Here is a 21771-nt window from a genome sequence, read left to right as displayed (position 1 = left end):
CAGTTCTGGTTGCCTCATTATAGCAAGGATGTGGGAAGGGTGCAGAGGAGATTTACCAGGATGCTGCCTGGTTTAGAGAGTTTACATTATGAGGAGAGACTAAGGGAGCTGGGGCTTTGCTCTTTGGAGAGAAGGAAGATGAGAGGAGACATGATAGAGGTATACAAAATATTAAGAGGAATAGATAGAGTAGACAGCCAACGTCTCTTTCCTAGGGCACCAATGCTCAATACAAGAGAGCATGGCTTTAAAGTAATGGGTGGGAAGTTCAAGGGAGATGTCAGAGGGAGGTTTTTTACCCAGACAGTGGTTGGGCATGCAATTCGCTGTCTGGGGTGGTGGTGGAGGCAGGTACATTGGTCAAATTCAAGAGATTGCTAGATAGGCATGTGGAGGAATTTAAAATAGAGGGATATGTGGGAGGAAGGGATGAGATAGTCTTATGCATGATTTAAAGGTTGGCACAACACTGTGGGCCAAAGGGCCTGTACTTTGTTGTACTGTTCTATGACCCTATGATTCTCTGATCATCTTATACACCTCTATCAGGTCACCTCTCATCCTTTGTCGCTCCACTGAGAAAAGGCTGAGTTCACTCAAACTGTTTTCGTAAGGCATGCTCACCAATCCAGGCAGCATCCTTGTAAATCTCTTCTGCACCCTTTCTATGGCTTCCACATCCTTCCTGCAGTGAGGTGACCAGAACTGAGTATAATACTCCAGGTGGGGTCTGACCAGGGACCTATATAACTGCAACATTACCTCTCGGCTCCTAAATTCAATTCCACAATTGATGAAGGACAATACACCATATGCCCTCTTAACCACAGAGTCAACCTGCACAGCCGCTTTAAGTGTCCTATGGACTCAGACCCCAAGATCCTTCTGATTCTCCCCACTGCCAAGAGTCTTACCATTAATACTAGATTCTGCCATCATATTTGACCTACCAAAATGAATCACTTCGCACTTATCTGGGTTGAACTCCATCTGCAACTTCTCAGCCCAGTTTTGAATCCTACCTATGTACCACTGTGACATCTGACAGCCCTCCATACTATCCACAACACTCCCAGCCTTTGTGTCATCAGCAAACTTACTAATCCATCCTTCCACTTCTTCACCCAGGTCATTTATAAAAATCATGAAGACTAAGGGTCCCAGAACAGATCCCTGAGGTACACCACTGTTCACTGACCTCCATGCAGAATGTGACCCATCAACAACTACTCTTTGCCTTCTGTGGGCCAGCCAGTTCTGGATCCACAAGGCAATGTCCCCTTGGATCCCATGCCTCCTTACTTTCTCAATAAGCTTTGCATGGGGCACCTTATCAAACGCCTTGCTGAAATCCATATACACTACATCTACTGCTCTTCCTTCATCAATGTGTTTAGTCACATCCTCAAAAAATTCAACCAGGCTCATATGGCAGGACCTGCCCTTCACAAAGCCATGCTGACTATTCCTAATCATATTATACCTCTCCAAATGTTCATAAATCCTGCCTCTCAGGATCTTCTCCATCAGCTTACCATCCACTGAGGTAAGACTCACTGGTCTATAATTTCCTGGGCTATCTCTACTCCCTTTCTTGAACAAAGGAACAACATCCGCAACCCTCCAATCCTCTGTAACCTCTCCCGTCACCATTGATGATGCAAAGATCTTCGCCAGAGGCTCAGCAATCTCCTCCCTCACCTCCCACAGTAGCCTGGGGTACATCTCATCCAGTCCCGGCGACTTATCCAACTTATGAAGGTAGAAAAATCTCTGGGGCCTGACCAGGTATATCCAAGAACACTGTGGGATGGTAGAGAAGAAATTGTGGGAGCCCTGGCTGAGATATATGCATCAACGTTAGCCAGTGAGGTGCCAGTGGATTGTAGGGTAGTGAGTGTTCTTCCTTAATTTAAGAAGGGTGGCAAAGAAAAACCTGGGAACTACAGGCCACTAAGTCTAATATCTGTGGTCGGTAAGTTACTGGTGAGGATTCTGAGGGATAAGATATACATTCATCTGGAAAGACAGGTGTTGGCTAGGGGTAGTCAGCACGGCTTTGTGTACGGGACTTTGTGTCTCATGAACTTGACTGAGTTTTTTGAATATATGACCAACAAAGTTGATGAGTACAGGTTGGTAAACATGGATTATGTGGACATCAGTAAGGCCTTTGATAAGTTTCCACATGGTAGGCTGCTCTGGAATGTCTGATCGCATGGAATCCGGGGAGGGCTGGCTAACTGGATACACAACTGGCTTGATGGTAGAGGACGGAGCGTGAAAGGTTGTTTCTAGAACTAGAAGCCTGTGACTAGTGGTGTGCCTCAGGGCTCGGTACTGGGCCCATTGTTGTTTGTCATCTATATCAACAATTTGGATAAGAATGTACAAGGCATGGTTAGTAAGTTTGCAGATGACACTAAAATAGGTGATATAGTGGACAATGACGAAAGTTATCAAAGATTACAGAGGGATTTTGATCAGCTGGATAAGTGGGCTGAGGATTGGCAAATGGAGTTTAATTCAGATAAGTGTGAGGCGTTGCATTTTGGAAAGCCAAATGCAAGTCGGACTTTCACAGTGAACAGCAGGGCCCTGGAGAGTGCTGTAGGTCAGAGGGACCTTGGAGTACATGGTTCCCTGAAAGTGGAGTCACAGGTAGACAGGGTGGTAAAGAAGGCTTTTTGGTATGCTGGCCTTCATCAGTCAGAGCATTGAGTGTAGAAGTTGGGAGGTCATGGTGTGGTTGTACAGGACGCTGGTGAGGCCGCACTTGGAGTATTGTGTTCAGTTTTGGTCGTCCTACTATAGGAAAGATGTTATTAAACTGGAAAGAGTGCAGAAAAGATTCACAAGGATGCTGCCGGGACTTGAGGGACTGAGTTATCGGGAGAGGTTGGACAGGTTAGGTCTTTATTCCTTGGAGTGTAAGAGACTGAGAGGTGATCTTATAGAGGTGTACAAAATCATAGGGTGAATGCACACAATCTTTTTTGAATCAGGAAGTAGAGGGAAGCAACACTATGACCACTTTGATCACTTTGCACTAAAATGGACATTGATTTTTTTGTTCTAATTGTGGTCTTTCTTGTAAAAATTGGGCTTTATTTATGTTTCATTTATGATTTTTCTTGTGAATGCTGCTTCAATGATGCTATGTGCCTGTGATGCTGCTGCAAGTAAGTTTTCATTGCACCTGTGTATACATGTACTTGTGCATCTGACAATATACTCGACTTTGATTTTTGACTTTGATGTGGAAATAAACAACGTTAGCTACAGATTTTTTGTCACAAAAGATTTGAACTGGATTTATCATAATTCAGAATTACACCCAATTTCCATGAATTCATAAATTTTGTTTTCCAAAATCCAAATGAGTATTAGTTTGTGACCCAAGCATTAAATTTCATTTCTCAACACCTTTCTTAATCTTCTCCTCACCGTCCCAGTAACAAGCTTGGGTTTTATTTGCATTTTCTCAGAGGATAATGGGCACTTTGCATTCTGTCTGACCTGCACAATAGGACTTACATGATGGAAGGTAAGAACCATGCATTGCTTGTGATTGAAGATTTGAGATACTATTAATGCGGTTAACTTTAATACAAATGAAATTCTGGACATTTTATAAAATCTAAACCAGGGACGAACTAATTTGGGGTTGAGCACATTTCAGACAAATCAACCGTCACTTGAAGGTAATGCCCTTGACAGAGCAGATCATGACAAAACTCCTCTGCAATCATTGATGAAATCTAATCGAGTGTGTTGACTGAGCAATGTTTTGGTGCCTCAGGCAGGCACGCCTGCAGCACAGCAAATGCAGGGCACTATCACATATTTTCAAAGGATTCCTGGGACAGGGGAGACAGCCTCGCTGAACTCACACTGAATATCACAATTCACAGCATTGGCAAATGTTTAAATTATTCTGATGAATTATTGGAACAATCTCAGCTCATGACAAATTCTTACCTGTTTGGAGTCTGGGATCATTAGGCTGAGGCTACTCACAGAGATGCACATTATGGTCTTCATTCCTGCAAACTGGAGGTTGCTCTTCCCCAAGACAGTTGATAATTCTTTGCTGGGAGGCTGCAGAATAAACAATTCAGAGCAATTGGTTTTCTCAACATTCATTTTGTAGCATTGTCAAAAGCTGGAAAAGTAATAAAAACAGAAAATGCTGGAAATAATCATCAGATCAGCTGCATCTGTGGAGAAAAGCAATACCATTCCTCTCCACAGATGCTGCTTGAGCTGCTGTGTACTAGCAGCACTTGTGGTTTTCAATTCACTTTTATACCATCTGCAATACTTTGTTGCCATGAGCAAGATGTTACCAAGTGGATGATGTTTATGGAGTGGTGAGACTTGGTTGATGGTCATGGCCTTTTTCCTCAAGGTTGCGATTTCAGCCTGGAGTGATATTTTGCTAAAGCACCATGGGGTGGTGCAGACTGGACTCAGGTATTTCCTCAGGAGGGACGGTAGGAGAGTTAGGAGCATTACACTGGCCCCATCCAAGTGATGGGATTTTAGTGGCAGTGTTCAAAGCCTGGAAGCAAATCCCAAGTCCTTCACATAGGAACGGTAACAAAGGAAAGTAAAGCCAAATCCTTGTAAAAACTGGAAAATAAATTTAAAACCATGCTGGATTTAAACACCCCACCAGAACAACACAGCTGTATCATCAAACGATCGGGTCTGTTGCTACGCTGAACCCTGATGGATTGACTCTTCAGCTACACATGATTGCTTTTAACAGCATGGTGTCACTCAATAACTAACTTGTGATTCACAAAGACTCTCTTCCTCTTTTCAGCTATTGACCATGTCTTGCGGCAGTCTTGGCTTACACATTATTTATTAATCTGTTTAAAACAAAGACTCCTTTTAACATTGCTCATGATACTGATGTTATCAGGAGACTTTATGTGTTAGCTCAATAGATGAAGAAGTGCTGACACTCGTATCCTAATCAGAGAGAAGCAAGATTCAGTTCCAGGACTCTTGCTCAGTCTCGTTTTGATGAAAGAATTGCATTTATTTTTGACTAAGCCCCTCCAGATGTTCTCCCATAATACATGGAGGTTCTAACCTGGGGGTAGATAAGCTTAAGAAAGACCAGCAAATCCCAGACAGCAAAGATTGCATGCCAGAAGGAGCAAAAAACAAACCGCTGGAAAAACTCAGCAGGTCAAACAGCATCTGTGGAGGCAAAAGGATAGTCAATATTTCGGGTTGAGACCCTACATCAGTCCTGCTTCATTGACTATCCCTCTGCCCCCACAGATGCTGCCTGACCTGCTGAGTTCCTCCAGCAGTTTAATTTTTGCTCCACATTCCTACATCTGCAGTCTCTTGTGTCTCAGAGGTTTGGGGGGATATGGGCCAAATGCAAGCAAATGGGACTAGCTCAGGAAGGCACCTTGGTCAGCATGGACGAGTTGGGCTGAAGGGCCTTTTTCTGTGCTGTATAAATCTATAACTCTATTTGTTTCTCAATTGATTTTCTAGATCAGCATTTCATCAATTGTTTAATTACAAAAATAGATGAACAAAATACCTAGATTCAATATGAAATGGATCCTGGTTGTTATCATTATATTTAACTTTAATCCGTTCATGGAGTATTTAAGTTGTCTAATATACATCACATTTCCTTTCTTTTCTTTCTTGCATTTACCTTTCTTTTCCTCATGGTGGCTTTAGCATCTGGAACAGCCTCACACACTCTGCTTATAGCTTCCCTGTGGAATAGAGAACATTACAATTACTGATAAAAAGCTTAAAAATAACGATAAAATTACTTGTGATGTTCAGTGCTGTAAAACTGCAGAAACGGAAGGGAAGTTACTGGAGAAGATTCTTAGGGATAGGGCTTATGAGCATTATGAGGGATAGGATATGATTTATGAGAGGCTAATTAGGGACAGTCAGCATGGGTTTGTGGGGGTAAGTCGTGTCTTACCAACTTGATTGAGTTTTTCGAGGAGGCGACAAAGGTGATTGATGAAGGTAGGATTGTGGATGTTGTCTACATGGATTTCAGTAAGGCGTTTGACAAGGTCCCTCATGGGAGGCTCATCCAGAAGATTAAGATGCATGGAATCCACTGTGACTTGGCAGTTTGGATTCAGAATTGGCTTGCCCACGGAAGACAGAGGGTAGTGGTCGATGGGACTTATTCTGGCTGGAAGTCTGTGACTAGTGGTGTTCCGCAGGGATCAGTACTGGGACCTCTGCTGTTTGTGATATATAGAAATGACTTGGATGAAAATGTGGATGGGTGGGTTAGTAAGTTTGCAGTCAATACCAAGGTTGGTAGTGTTGTGGATAGTGTAGAAGGTTGCCAAAGGATACAGGGGGATATATATCTGTTGCAGATGTGGGCGGAGAAATGGCAGGTGGAATTTATCCCAGCCAAATGTGAAGTATTGCACTTTGGGAGATAAAATGTAAAGGGACAGGACACATGTAAATGGCAGGCCACTTAACAGTGTTAACGTACAGAGGGATTTAGGAGTCCAAGTCCATAGCTCTCTAAAGGTGACTGCACAAGTTGATAGGGTGATAAAGAAGGTGTATGGCATGCTTGCCTTTATTGGTTGAGGTACTGAGTTCAAGAGTCAGGAAGTTAGGTTAGGTTAACTCTGGTTAGGCCGCATCTGGAATATTGCATTTAATTCTGGTCCGCCCCATTATAGGAAGAATATGGAGGCTTTGGAGACGATGCAGAAAAAGTTCACCAGGATGCTGCCTGGATTAGAGGGCATGTGCTATAATGAGAGGTTGGACAAACTTAGGTTGTTTTCTCTAGAGCAGCTGATGCGAGATTTATACGATTATGAGAGGCATAGATGGAGCTGGCTTCTTTTTCCCAGGGTCGAAATATCTTAAACTAGAGGGCATGCATTTAAGGTGAGAGGGGGTAAGTTCAAAGGAGATATGCAAGTTTTTTTAACACAGAGAGTGGTGGGTATCTGGAATGCGCTGCCTGGGGTGGTGGTGGAAGCAGATACGATAGAGGCGTTCAAGAGACACATGAATGTGCAGATAATGAAGGGATGTAGGCATTGTGTGCGCAGAAGGGATTAGTTTAATTGGGAATTTAATTACTTAAATTAATTAGTTCAGCAGAATATCATGGGCCGAAGGGTCTGTTCCCCTGCTGTATGTCTTATGTTCTATGTTCTAAATGCAGTTGGTTCAGGACACAAACAGTTAACGGAAAACCCCATTAGACAAATAACTTACACTGCTAACTATTTAGGTCCATCAAGGATCTCACTGGAGGAGATTTAAAATATGTTAACCATCCAGTCAAATATTATTGATTAACATCTTTCTGTGCAAGTTCAAGGGTATCCTGCACAATGGGTATTCATCTACATTCTAAATTTAAAGAAAGAACAAATTGATTAGAATTCTCTCAAGGTGGACTGCAATGGTTCTGCTTCCAGCAACAACATTCCTCTTTCAGCAAACTTCATGAATTTTCTTTTCAAAACAAATGTTCAGCCTTGTAACATCAGAGTGAGACTATCCACTCATACTGGAGGTGGTGAGGTTTAAGTTGTGGAACATAGTGGAACATAGTGGGAACATAGTGGGAACACCATGGATCTCTAAAACTCCTTGGTCTCACTTCCCTGCTAATCTTTGATCAGAGGAAGATTCTTATTCTCCAAATGATTGTAATGAACACAAAGTACTTTCTATTGAGTTTAAAACAGTACTTACTTCAAGGTTCAATTAATGCCATTATTGTCCTTGTTTCTTATTCAGTTAGAAGAATATTTCTTGTGTCAGAGCAGATTCCATTTTCAAATGTATTAACAAATAAGTAATGGAGACAACAACTAACAATCTGTACAACGTTAGCCAGCAGGAACGAGGGAATTGGGCACATTAAGTAGGTCTGATCCTCCTCTCCTGCTCACTGCCCTCACTTTTTACACAGAAGTTCAGAACCATAGAATAAGCACAGCAGGAGCTCATTCACTTCACTCTATTGTTGCTGGCTCTTTGGTAGAGCTATTCAGTTAGGTTCACTCTCCTATAACCCTTTTTCATTCAAGTACTTATCTAATTTCCTTTTGAAAATTATCACCGAATCTGCTTCCATCAACCTTTAAAGAACTGCACACTCAACAAATCACAGCTTGCTGTAGAAAATGCCATCTTTGGATCCCTTGCTTTTCACCTTAAACCCATGTCCTCTGGGTTGCTAAATCTGCAGCTGTTGAAACAGATTCTGTGTCCGTACTTTATCAAAACCATTTGATCAGGCCTCTCAACATACTCTGTTCTGTGGAGAACAACCTGAGGTCTCCACCCTCTCCACATAACTCAAGGGCGGCACGGTAGTGTAGTGGTTAGTGTAACACTATTACAGCACCAGCGACCCGGGTTCAATTCCTGCCACTGTCTGTAAGGAGTTTGTACGTTCTCCCCGTGTCTGCGTGGGTTTCCTCTGGGTGCTCCGGTTTCCTCCCACACTCCAAAGACATACTGGTTAGGAGCTGTGGGCATGCTATGTTGGCACCGGAAGAGTGGCGACACTTGCGGGCTGCCCCCAGCACATTCTCAGTATCACAAAAAGACACATTTTACTGTGTGTTTCGATGTACATGTGACTAATAAAGATATCTTGTTTTATCTTATCTTATAATTTCCATACATTAATGCCTAGGATCCCAAATTCTCTTTATTTAAAAAAACAGCTTCCCGAAACTCTCCTATTACCCTTGACAATTTCTGAGCAGACACTCCCAGGTCTCTGTACCCTCTGTACACTTGCTGCTTTGGTTGGTTGCATCTCCTGTTCTTATTGGCAGAAGGCACCATTCCACACCTTCCTTTGTTGGATTTCATCTTTCATCTGCCTGCCCAGTTGACCAGTATGTCCACAACCTCCTGAACTGCGAAAAGGTTACAACACACAGGTCTGTTAACCCATTGGGTCCATGCCACACCCCAGCTCCTCCCACTCCCCTACAGCTTCTTTATTTCTGTCAAGTATTTATCCATTTCCCTTCTGAATACCAGAACCGAACCTGCTTCCACTGGTTCTAGCCGTGTGCTGCATGAAACAATTATGTCCTCATGTCACTGTTGGCTCTTTCACAGATGACCTTAATTTGATCTCTTCTGGTTCCTGACATGTCTGCCAAAGGAAATAGCTTCTCTTCATCAGCCCTGCTGCGACCTGACATCGTTTTAGTACCTTTGTCAGCTCTGCTCTCAATCTCCTCCATTTCCAGAACAACCACCCTGCTCCTGCAGCCTATCCACAGTCCCTCATCTTTGGAATTATTCCGTTCAATTCCTTCAGCACTCTTTTGAAAGCCTTCACAACTTTCCTAAGATTTATTGCTCAGAGAAAAAAATCAACATTTTATAAAAGTTCATCATGACTTCCTCATTCATGTGCTCTTTAAACTTTCCAGTGATACCCCCAGCTCTCTCTGTCCCTCTGCCCCTTTTACAATGGTGTCCTGGAGTTTATATTGTCTGTCCATGTTCACCCATTCCATCAGCTGCTCAAGATCTATGACCGTCCTCACAGGTCACCACATTTCAAAGTTGTGTGTTGCCTCCATAGGACAATAGGGCAGTACAGCTCAGGAACAGGCCCCTTGGCCCAACATGTCTGTGCTGAGCATGATGCCACATTAAACTAATCCCTTCTGCCTGCACATGATCCATATCCCTCCATTTCCTGCATATTCATGTTCCTATCTAGTAGCTTCTTGAATGCTATCTATGCCTCTCATAGTTTTAGAAACTCCTATCAGATCTCCCCACAGGCTTCGATGCTGCAAAAAAAAGCCCAAGTTTGTCCAACCTCATTTTATAGCATGTGCTCTCTAATCCAGGCAGCATCCTGGTGAACCTCTTCTGAACCCTCTCCAAAGCCCTGACATCCTTCCTATAAAATGGGGCGGCCCAAATTGCAAGCAATATTCAAAACATGGCCTAACCAAACTAAACTACAGCATGATTTCCTGACTCTTATACTGAATGCCCCTGACAATGAAGGTAAGCATGTCGTATGCCTTCTTTACCACCCTATTGTTACTTTCAGGGAGCAATGGACTTGTGCCCCAATATCCTCTGTACATCAAGGCTGTTCAGCGCCCTGCTTTCCCCTTACATTTGACATCTACATTTCACACTTTGGAATTGTGCCTTGTACAAAAAGTGGTCCTAATGCTGACCTCTGAAGAACACCATCATACTCTTTCCTCTGGACCAAATAAAACACTCGTTCACGCCGACTCTGTCTTCTGTAAACTGAGTCAATTTGCTCTCCATGCTGCTATTCCATGAACTTCAGTGTTGATAACAAGCCTCATACTGGGCTGAACCAGAGATTATGGGATATGAGATCCATGGTGACTGAGAGTCATAGAGTCACACAGCATGGAAACAGGACATTTGGCCCAACCAAGTTTCCCATCTAAGCTAGACCCATTGGCCAACGTTTGGCCCTAAACCTTTCCTATCCATGTACCTGTCCATGTACCTTTTAAATGTTGTTAATGTACCTGCCTCAACCACTTCCTCTGGCAGCTCATTTCATGTACTGACCACCATCTCACCTGAAATCTATGCCCTCTCGTTCTTGATTCTTCAACCCTGAGAAAAAGACTGAGAGCATTCACCCCATCTATGCCCCTCATGATTTTATACACCTCTATAAGATCACCCCTCATTCTCCTATACTTCAATTAATAAAGTCCCAACTTGCTCAAACTCTCTGCACCACTCAGTCTGTTGAGTCCTGGCTATAACCTCATAAATCTCCTCTGCACTTTCTCCAGCTTAATGGCATCTTTCCTATGATGAATCAATAGGTGATTTTTTTTCTTTTTTCTTTTTTTTCCCTTTCCTTGGGTGACCAGAACTGAACACAATATTCCAAATGCAGCCTCACCAACGTCTTGTACAACTGCAACATATCATCTCAACTTCTATACTCAATGCCCTGACTGATGAAGGCTGGCGTGCCAAAAGCCGCCTTCACCACCCTGTCTACCTGTGACACCACTTTCAGGGAACCATGTACTTGTACTCCTAGGTCCCTCTGTTCTACAACCCTTGATAGATTGGATTCAAAATTGGCTTACCCATAGAGGACAGGGGGGAGTGGTGGAGGGTGTTATTTTGACAGGAGGTCTGTGACCAGTGGTGTTCCGCAGGGACCAGTACTGGGACCTTGGGACCTCTGTATACATTATATTATACATTATATATATATGAAAGAAACAATAGAAACAAGAAAGAAACAGTTCTACATTATAAACATATATATGTATTTGGGATGAAAATATAGGTGGGCTGATTAGTAAGTTTGCAGACCACACGAAAATTGGCAAAGTTGTGGACAGTGAGGAAAGTTGTCAAGATATAAAGGAGGATATACACCAGTTGGAAATACAGGCAGAGAAATGGCAGGTGGACTTTAATCCAAACAAGTGTGAGGTGTTGCACTTTGGAAGATCAAACATAAAAGGAAAGTATATAGTAAAGGCCAGGATCCTTAGGAGCATTGATATACAGAGGGATCTTGGAGTGCCAGTCCTTAATTCCCTGAAAGTGGCAACACAAGTGGATAGGGTGGTAAAGAAAGTGTTCTGCATTGAGTGCAAGAGTTGGGAAGTCATGTTGCAGTGGTATAAAACTTTGGTGAGTCCACATTTGGCGTATTGTGTGCAGTTCTGGTCCACGCATTACAGGAAGGATGCAAAGGTTTTGGAAAGGGAAAAAAATTAATAAATTGGTTTATTATTGTTACATGTACTGAGGTACAGTGAAAAACTTTGTTTTGCATGCCATCCATACAGATTATTGCAATGCAACAGTGCATTGAGGTACTACAAAGGAAAACAATAACAGAATACAGAATAAAGTGCTACAATTACAGAGAAAGTGCATTGCAGGCAGACAGTAAATTGCAAGGCCATAACAAGGTAGATTATGAGGTCAAGAGTCCATCTTATTGTACTAGGAGACTGTTCTTATAACAGTGGGATAAAAGCTGTCCTTGAGCCTGGTGGTATGTGCTTTTAGGCTTTTGTATCTTCTTCCCGATGGGGGGGGGGGGTGGAGAAGAGAGAATGTCCAGGGTGGGTGGGATCTTTGATTATGTTGGCTGCTTTCCTGAGGCAGTGACAAGTGTAGACAGAGTCCAGTAGAAGAGTCTCACCAATGTGCTGCCTGAATTAGAGACGATCAACTACAGGTAGAGGTTGGACAAACTCAGATTGTTTTCTCTGGAGCATTGGAGGCTGAGGGAAGACCTGATAAAAGTTCATAAAATTATGAGGGACATAGGGCAGATAGTCAGAGGCTTTTTCCCAGTGTGGAGATTAAATACTAGAGGACTTAGCTTTAAGGTGAGAGGGGGAAGGTTTAATGGAGATGTTTGGGGAAATGTTTTGTTACACAGAGTGGTGGGTGCCTGGAACTCACTGCCATGGGAGGTCATACAGCACAGAAACAGACCATTTGGCCCAACAGGTCCATGCTGAGCAAGCTGCCCATCCATTTGCCAGCTTTTGGGCCATATCCTTCAAAACCTTTCCAATCTATGTACCTGTCCAACTGTCTTTTAAATGTTGTTATTGTACCTGCTTCAACCACTTCCTCTGACACTCATTCCCTTTGTGTAAAAGAGTTGCTCCTCAAGTTCCTGTTAAATCTCTCTCCTTTCACCTTACAGCTATGCCTTCCAGTTCTTGATTCCCCAACCCTGGCATTCACCCTATCTATGCCCCTCATGATATTATACACCTCTATAAGATCATCTCAGTCTCCTATGCTCCTAGCCTGTCCAACCTCTCCGTAAAACTCAAGTCCTGGTAACATCTTTGTAAATCTTTTCCACACTTTTTCCAGTTTAATAACATCTTTTCATAAAACAGGGTTGCCAAAACTGAAAACAATGCCCCAAGTGCAGCCTCATCACCGTCCTGTACAACCGCACCATGACCTCCCAACTTTTATACTCAATGCATTGAATGATAAAGGCCAGCATGCCAAAAGCCTTCTTCACTGCCCTGTGACTCCACTTTCAGGAAACCATATACCTGAACTCCAAGGTCCCTCAGTTCTACAACACCCCCCTGGGCCCTGCCATTCACTGCGAAAGTCCTACCTTCCTTTGACTTTCCAAAATGCACCTCCTCGCAGTTATCTGAATTAAACTCCATTTGCCATTCCTCAGCCCACTTACTCAGCTGATTCCCCTGTAATTTTTGATAACCTTCTTCACTGTTTACTATATCACCTATTTTAGTGTCATCTGTAAACTTACTAACCATGCCTATCCAAATCGTTGATATAGATGACAAACAACAACACTGGGCCCGGCACTGAGCCCTGAGGCACACCACCAGTCATGGGCCTCCAGTCCGAGAAACAACCTTCCGACATCACCCTCTGCTTCCTTCCATCAAGCCAACTGTGTCTCCAATTAGCCAGTTCTCCCTGGATTCCATGCGATCTCACCTTCCAGAGCAGCTGGAAGGCAGTGGAAGCAGATAGAATGGCAAAGTTTTAGAGGCATTTAGACAGGGATGTGAACAGACCGGGAATGGAGGCATACAGACCACATGTAGGCAGACAGGATCCATTTAATTTGGCACCATGGTTGGCACATACATGGTGGGCTGAAGGTCCTGTTCCTGTTCTGTACTGTTCCACGTTCTATGTCAGCTTGCTGTCCAACTTTATCAAATGACTTTTGAAAAACCATACACACCACATCAAAATGCTATTGTTAGTTAAACACAATTTGCCTTGAACAAATTCTTGTTGACTTTCATTGGTCAATTCACACATACTCAAGTGGCATTATGCATTCCTCACCCATTTTCCATGTCCTAAGGTTGGGGCATCATTTACAAAACCTTTACAAAACACTGGTTAGGTTGCACTTGAAGTACTGTGTGTAGTTCTGGTCACCACACTACAGGAAGGATGTGATGGTGCTGCAGGGAGTGCTGAGAAAATTCACCAGGATGTTGCCTGGGAGCAAGCTGTTTTGTTATGGGGAGGGACTGGATCAGCTGGTCCAGTTTTCCAGAGATTGATGAGGGGTGACCTGAGGTAAATAAGATATCAGGGGCATAGATGGGGTAGATAATTGAAATCTTTATCCCATAGTAAGGGTATAAAAAAGAGAGTATAGGTTTAAGGTGAGAAGAAGGAGTTTTAAAGGGGATCTTGGGGGTAAGTTCTTTTACATTGAGAGTGGCTGATATTTGGACGTGATGCCAGAGGAAGTGGTGGAATTGGATACAATTAGAAGCATTTAGACCGAGACTTGAACAAGCAAGGCAGAGGGGGATATGTTCTAACATTGTCAAATGGGATTATGTGGATGGGCAAAAAGGTCAGCATGGATGTGGTGGGCCAAAGGCCCTGTTTCTGTGCTGTATCATTCCATGACACCACTAGGACAGCTGTTACATTATTCACAGTCTTATCAAGCAATACAGCATGGATACAGTCCCTTCAGCCCAACCAGTCCATGCCGATTATGGTGCCCACCCAGCTAGTCCCAATTTCCTGCGTTCGGCCCATATCCCTCCAAGCCCCGCCCCTCCATCTACCTATCCAAGTGCTTCTTAAATGAGTCTGTTGTACCTGCCTCAAACACTTCCTCTGGCAGCTCGTTCCATATACTCAACATCCTCTGCGTGAAAAAGTTGCCCCTCAGGTCCCTTTTAAATCTTTCCCCTCTCACCCTAAACCCTTCTATGGAATTCTCTTCCTAATTCCTCTTCTGCTCATCTCACTGCCCTTCTTTACCATATTCCTAAAAGTCCACCCTTTAACTTGTAATCACTTTTCCTTCCATCCTTTGTTTTGGATTCCATAATTTGTTTTTTGTGACACTTCACACATTGAAGGCACTGTGCTGTTCTCATCATCTTAAATGCATGAGGAACCAATCAACATCATGTTCCTCACACTAACGCCACCTTTATCAGGTTTCCCATACATCTTCTGAGCTTCACATCACCCCTCAGCTTCTCCCTCTGAAGGGTCACTTCTATCCAGAGCAAAGTTGGTGAAACTAGGCATGTTTTTCCAATGTTCATTTTATACTATGGCCAGTCCTCACATTGCTCCCACTGTGGCTGGCACACAGCCTTGTTCAGGTTAGACCTTGCTCCCCATGCTTGCATTCCATAGTGCTCGATACCAAGGCACCTCAATCAGACCAGGCTAGAAAACAGATATGGGGTTGCAATGTCAGAGTAAACGATTTCACCACCAGCGAGCACTGATCACCAGGGTTGCTAATGGGGGCCCAATGTCATCAGTGACCAGAGGCTGCTCAAACATAGCTTAAAACAGCCTGTGGATTTTAAGGGTGAGGTGCATTGTGGCTACAGCAGGTGGAGGACATTATTTGGAAGGTGATTACAACATCATATGTGACATGGATCAACACCACTTTCAGTAGCTGGGTTGTCTCAACAGCAGAGCTCGAGATGAAATGTCCCCTCTCTGCAGGCACCCAAATGGCTCTCCAGGTATGGCAGATCAAGGGTACAAGTACAGGAAGAAGGGAGGGGAGGAGGAACCTTTAACATCAGGATCCAAGCCCCAACACTGTGATAAGACTATTGAACGGTTCCCTTATATAATGAGAACGGGCTATGACCTCACGATCTACCTTGTTGTGACCTCACACCTTATTGCACTGCGCTTTCTCTGTAGCTGTGACACCTTACTCTGTACTGTTATTGTTTTTACCTGTACCACATCAATGCACTCTGTACTCACCCAATGTAACCGCACTGTGTAATGAATTGACCTGTACGTTCAGTATGCAAGACAAGTTTTTCACTGTACCTCGGTACAAGCGGCAATAATAAACCAATACCAATACTAAGACCTGGATACAAGGCTGCAAAAAAGTTCACTGACTTCAGACAGGGTGCTAATGCATGTGGGGCGGCATGGTAGCGTAGCGGTTAGCGCGACGCTATTACAGCGCCAGCCTTTGGGTTTCGATTCCCATCACTGTCTGTAAGGAGTTTATATGTTCTCCCGTGTCTGCGTGGGTTTCCTCCAGGTGCTCCGGTTTCCTCCCACATTCTAAAGACGTACTGGTAGGTTAATTTGGGTTTAAAAAAAATGGGCGGCGCGGACTTGTTGGGCCGGAAGGGCCTGTTACCACGCTGTAAATAAAAAATTTTCTAAAAAATTAAAAAAAAATTTAAATACAACATCCCACCACCCAGATGTGTAGTCTCAGACACCGCTCCATGCAGCACACATCTAGCAACAACCTCTAACAATCTGGACTGGGGCCCATTAGCTCCACTGCACCTTTACACACTCATTACATCTCACTACATTCAACCGTGCGAGTCACGTTATCCAAAACATTAGAGAACATTCACCAGCACCTGACAACACACTTTCCTCCTGTCCTGCGGCAGGACAAGTGATGTTGGTGCAAGAAAAGCTGTGGGAAGCTGGGTGATCCCAGCTCCATCACCAGAGCTCCTTGAAGAAGGTGCTTACAACAGAGCAGCTGTGATGGTGCATGTTGTCACCAGTACACTGAAGGTACACTCAGTAATTACATCTCAATTCCCCCTCAACCCACAACTCTGATGACAAGCTACAGAAGGTGTACCATTGACCTCTGGCTTTCCCACAATCTCCTCACCACTTCACACACCGAGGAGGTTGCCTACAGGACCGACTGCATGTGGTGAGTCAATAGGTACAAGTAGGTGGGTAAGTAACACAGGTCGTTATTTTGTTTACTAAATAAACACAAATGGTCTGCACTGAATTGTTGAATGTCAGAACTTGCCGATAACACCGAATGGGAAGGTGCCAAAGTTTGGGAACTGTGAAAGGCCGTGAACAGAAATGGGCTGAACTGGATGGACAGGTAATCGAGAGATGGTTTACTGCCGAGAAAAGTGCAGGGATGCATTTTGGAATTAAGCCTCAAGAGGGAGAAATTACACTTTAATAGAAAGGCCTTCTAGGGAGAAGAACCTAATTAAGCAGTTGGTCATAAAAGTAGCAATGTAGCAAGTGAGGGAAGGAGGCAAACCCAGAATATTACATAACACTCATTGTTGGGGTGCCACAGAAGAAAAATTGACATCCAACCCACAGATATATATTTGTAATGTGAACTGTCTGGTTGTCATCCAGCGATGAGTGTGTGTGACACTGTCACCTGTTGGAAATGTTAAGGGTAGGCAGACTGTGGTGGTAACCAGAACATGATGGTTGTACCACACCACAGGGTCATACTGAAGATCAACAAGGCACCCAATAGCTTGTGCTCAAAACGCACTGATGATCAGGTATTCACTTACTTAGATTCATAGAGTCATAGAGCTAAACAGCATGGAAACAGGCCCTTCGGCCCAACTCGTCCATGCCGACCAAGTTGTCAGCCCAAGCTCATCTCATTTGCCTGCATTTGGCCCTCTGTCCCTCTAAACCTCTCCTATCCATGTCCCTGCCCAAATGTCTTTTAAATGTTGTAATTGTACCCACCTCCGCTACTTCCTCTGGCAGCTTGTTCCATATACCCATCACGCTCTGTGTGCAAAACTTGTCCCACAGGTCTCTTTTAAATTTCTCCCCTCTTACCTTAAATCTATGTTTTCCACTTTTAAATGTCCCTACCCTGGGAAAATGACTGTGACCATCTACCTTATTTATGCACCTCTATAAGGCTACCCTTCAGTTTCCTTCGCTCCAGGGAAAAAAGCACCAGCCTATCCAGTCTCTCCTTATAACTCAAGCCCTCTGGTCCCAGTAACATCCTTGTGAATCTTTTCTGCAGCCTCTCCAGTTTAATGACATCCTCCTATATACAGGTGACCAAAACTGTGCACTGTACTCCAAGTGTGGTCTCACCAACATCTGGTACAGTTGTAACACTGAACAGTACAACACAGGAACAGGCCCTTTGGCCCACAATGTCTGCACCAAACATGATGCCGAATTAAACTAAATTTCTCCTGCCTGTACGTGATCCATATCCCTCCATTCCCTGCATATTCTATCTAACAGCTTCTTAAACACCACTATCATTTCTGCCTCCACCACTTCCACAGGCATCCACCACTCTCTATGTAAAACAAACTTTCCCCGCACATCTCCTTTAAACTTTCTCCCTCTCATCTTACATGCATCTTCTCTATGCCATAGCAACAAAGGGTGTTCTGGGAGCAATGTTCCTCTGTGTGAGGTGTCTGCAATGCAAAAAGGCAGCCCTCACTGAAAGATGCCACAAGGTCCAACCACAGCTGCAACACAAAATCTTGTGATGACCACTTTTTTCAATCACTATTGAGGTCACAGTGGCTCCTGAACCACATGCCCTCATCTGACATCTCTCTTTCAACTCAGGAGGTCAGACATTGCTTTTGTTCCAGAGAGCTGAAGATCTCTCATTCTAAAGATCAGCGAGCAGAGCAAGAACATGGCCTTCCTAGAAGATGCAGGCTGCTGCTTGCAGCACCAGTGAACCCGCAACTTACTGCGGCAGAACAGATTTGCCTCACTCTGTGTCTGGCCAGTGCAGATCTCATGTGGTCAATGCCCAATGCCGGGCAACAGAAACAACATATCGAACGCAGGCTGCTGGGCCAGGTTGGACACCCAGTCAGAGTTGCACATCACAAGACAATCTTTTCTATTGAACTTTGTAATGTCTCTTTACAGGGTCAAGTTAATCCAGGCCAGTTTGTCACTTTAAAGTTGCTGAACAAGAACAGTTTCACAACACCACTTTGGTGTAAGCACCAAACAGAAATGTTTGGTATTTATAAAATGCAAATGTATACAGCCAAGATTGTAGTTAAACTCCTTTGGCAGAGTCACACACATTTCTGCTGGTTTGTAACTAGTAGACCTGGGTCATGGTCAGAGTTCAACATATCTTCACTTCTTGGGGAAGGTCACAGGGCATCATGCAGCTGGAGCAGTTGAAAGATCAGGCCCATAATGTTGGTTTTCTAAAGGAGTTTGACATTTTATTTTATGATATAAACCTTCCGGCAGTCTCTAGCCAGGTCATTTCTCCAGAGAGAGTGGAGAAGTGCCTTGCTGAAACTCCTGTTCGCGGTACATGTGGCTGTCCCCTTTTGTGGCCCTTAGGATGAGGTCAAGGGTGTGACCATCAGCAATGCCCACCCCAACTTGTTTATTCAACACACAGTTCCCTGCTTCTTGTCCTGAACTGATTGCCCTGCAGATTGGAATCGGGTACTTGACACTGGCTGGTATTATCAGCAGTATCTAAATCACTCAATAGATTTTAAATAGAAAGTACAACAATAAACCATGTTCCGTTATCTGACCAATGATTCAACTCACTTCAGTCCTCAGATTCAGTGACATCAGACATTATTCTGTTTCTACCTTTGCAGATAATCATCTGTCCTGAAATGATCAGCCTTTAATTAGACATCCTTCAATTAGTGCTCATTCTTGAAAGCAACAAAACACTTGACAGTAAATTAACTTTAAAAAATTGGTGAGAGGGTGTCTTTGATACTTTCTGTAATGGTAAAAGGCTTTAATTTACAAGAAGGTCATCACATCTTTATGCAAATTAGAACCAATAAAAGAAATAAAAAAGCAATATCAAATTTCATTTTCCTTCCGTATCCCACCCACTCTGGGTCAGAACTGCTGATCCAGAAGCTGCTCAGTAATAGAATCTGATGAAAGCATATTGAAGCACTCCAACGCCTCCTCTCAATCTTCTTGAAGTTCTGCCATAACTAATAGCCACCAAGTCGTGACCCTCTGCACTTACTGTACAAAGGAAGCAATTCTCTGTGTGCCTATTGTGCTGTGTTCCAGTTACATCAGTTACTTCTTCCAAAGATTTTCAATACTGATCCCAAAAGTTTAACTTATTTGCAAGTCAATAATATGACAACAATTTAATAATTTCCAATAAATTAATGTTCAAATAGCTTGACCACATTTGGATATCATTTGTTCCATTATGAAATGAAAGTATAAGTTAACAAATTGACTTGTTTTTAGTTCAGTTCATTCTCCCAAGACATTTTCCACTTAAGAGCCACAGACAATGAGATAATGAGCCAGGTGAGTGATGCACTGTGCAGAACATTACAGGCACTAACACACAACACTATGGAGGGGCAGGGGGTGTTGGTTTCCTGATCTAACCCATGATGTAGGGGCAATATGGAGAAGATGTCAGGCACCAGGGCAATGAAAGGGAAAACAGGCTCCAAAGCAATTCTTGAGTTGCCTCAGTAGTGGCCTTGGCCACTTGCCACAGTTGTTGTGACTCCAGACTGTCAGGAGGATGTGAGGTGCAAGTGATTGTCCTTGACATCCAAGCAGTTACAAAAGTAGGTCTCCAGTATCAGAAGTAGGGGCATCATACAGCAGAAACGGCTGGCTGACCAGGAGTGAAGGGCAGCCATTCTCTTAACAAGGGGGCTGCTTCCTACATGTAGGGAACCAAACCACAGTCCTGTCCTGGACTCCTCGGCCTTTCTGTTTTCTGGTTGGCCTCAGGTCTGTGGGATGAAGGCGAACACATCCTTTCTTCTGTGGGACAGTCACTACAAGGTTGGGGATCCCGCAGCACAGGGATTCTCAGCTGCAGCCTCGAGGGTTGGAAGTATGTTTCACACTCCAAGGTCCCACAGAACTGGGGGAAGGGTATTCTTTTCTTGATGGAGATGATAATCCAAGCTGGAAGCTGCAACAGACAGGGCCACATGTGGACTAAACAATTCCACAACTAACAGATCAGATTGAAGCTCTCCAGTCCTGCAGACTCCTGAACGGTTAAACAGCTGATAAAAGCACAGTCTCCCAGAATATTCCCATTCTCAACAATGCAGCCCAGTAAATGAGTGATAAAGACAGGACTGAAGCATTCATGGCCATGTTCAGCTGGAAGTGTTGAGTGGATGATGCACCCTCCTGGATCATAACCATCATAGAAGCCAGTCTCAAATCAATTTGATTCAGTCCTTGTAATATCAAGAAATACACAGTAAAGGCAATGGGACCAACAACATTCCAGCTGTGAGACTGAAGACCTGCACTTCAGAACTGTGTCTTCAGCCAAATTGGTTCCAACACAACTGCAATACCAGCATCTACCCAACAATGGAGAAAACGGTCTCTGTCTGTCTTGTTCACAGAAAGCAGGACAAAACCTGTCCAATCTACCTACTCTCAATGAAAAGCAACATGACTCACACACCAGGGAACAGTTTTGTCTGAACCACTCAGCTCCAGTCCACATTACTGCCCTGGAACCAGGAGATGAGAGGTGAGAGTGACGGTCCTTGGCATCAAAGCTGCATTCACAAGATCACAAGATCACAAGACAAGGGAGCAGAAGCAGGCCATTCGGCCCATCGAGTCTGCTCCAAGGAAAAGGGAAAAAGAAATGGGGTGGGAAAAAAAAGAAGAAAAGAAAAGAAAAAGAAAAAGAAAAAAAAACTATTCTAATCCCATTTTCCAGCCTTATCCCCATATCCCTTGATACCCTGACTATTTAGATATCTGTCTATCTCCTCCTTGAATACCCCCACTGATCTGGCCTCCACTGCTGTGCGTGGCAAGGAGTTCCACAATTTCACCACCCTCTGGGTAAAGAAATTTCTCCTCATCTCTGTCTTGAAACTGTACCCTCTAATTCTAAGATTGTGCCCTCTGGTCCTGGACACGCCCACCAAGGGAAACAGCCTA

General features: G+C 43.7%; 1 protein-coding gene across 3 annotated transcripts in view; it reads right to left on the bottom strand.

Moving 5' to 3' along the window:
- LOC127583969 (SHC-transforming protein 1-like) overlaps positions 1-21771 on the bottom strand; it is a 247755-nt gene that overhangs the window by 64194 nt on the left and 161790 nt on the right. For all 3 annotated transcript variants that reach the window (XM_052040440.1, XM_052040438.1, XM_052040441.1), the window contains 2 exons: positions 5696-5759; positions 3982-4101 (listed from right to left, as the gene is read on the bottom strand). In XM_052040440.1, the coding sequence (XP_051896400.1) occupies positions 3982-4101; positions 5696-5759 (184 nt within the window). The remainder of the gene's footprint in view (positions 1-3981; positions 4102-5695; positions 5760-21771) is intronic.

This window comes from Pristis pectinata, chromosome 28 (genome assembly GCF_009764475.1).
Source record: "Pristis pectinata isolate sPriPec2 chromosome 28, sPriPec2.1.pri, whole genome shotgun sequence".
In the NCBI taxonomy this organism is placed as follows: domain Eukaryota; kingdom Metazoa; phylum Chordata; class Chondrichthyes; order Rhinopristiformes; family Pristidae; genus Pristis; species Pristis pectinata.
This window is presented reverse-complemented; position numbering and strand designations above follow the sequence as displayed.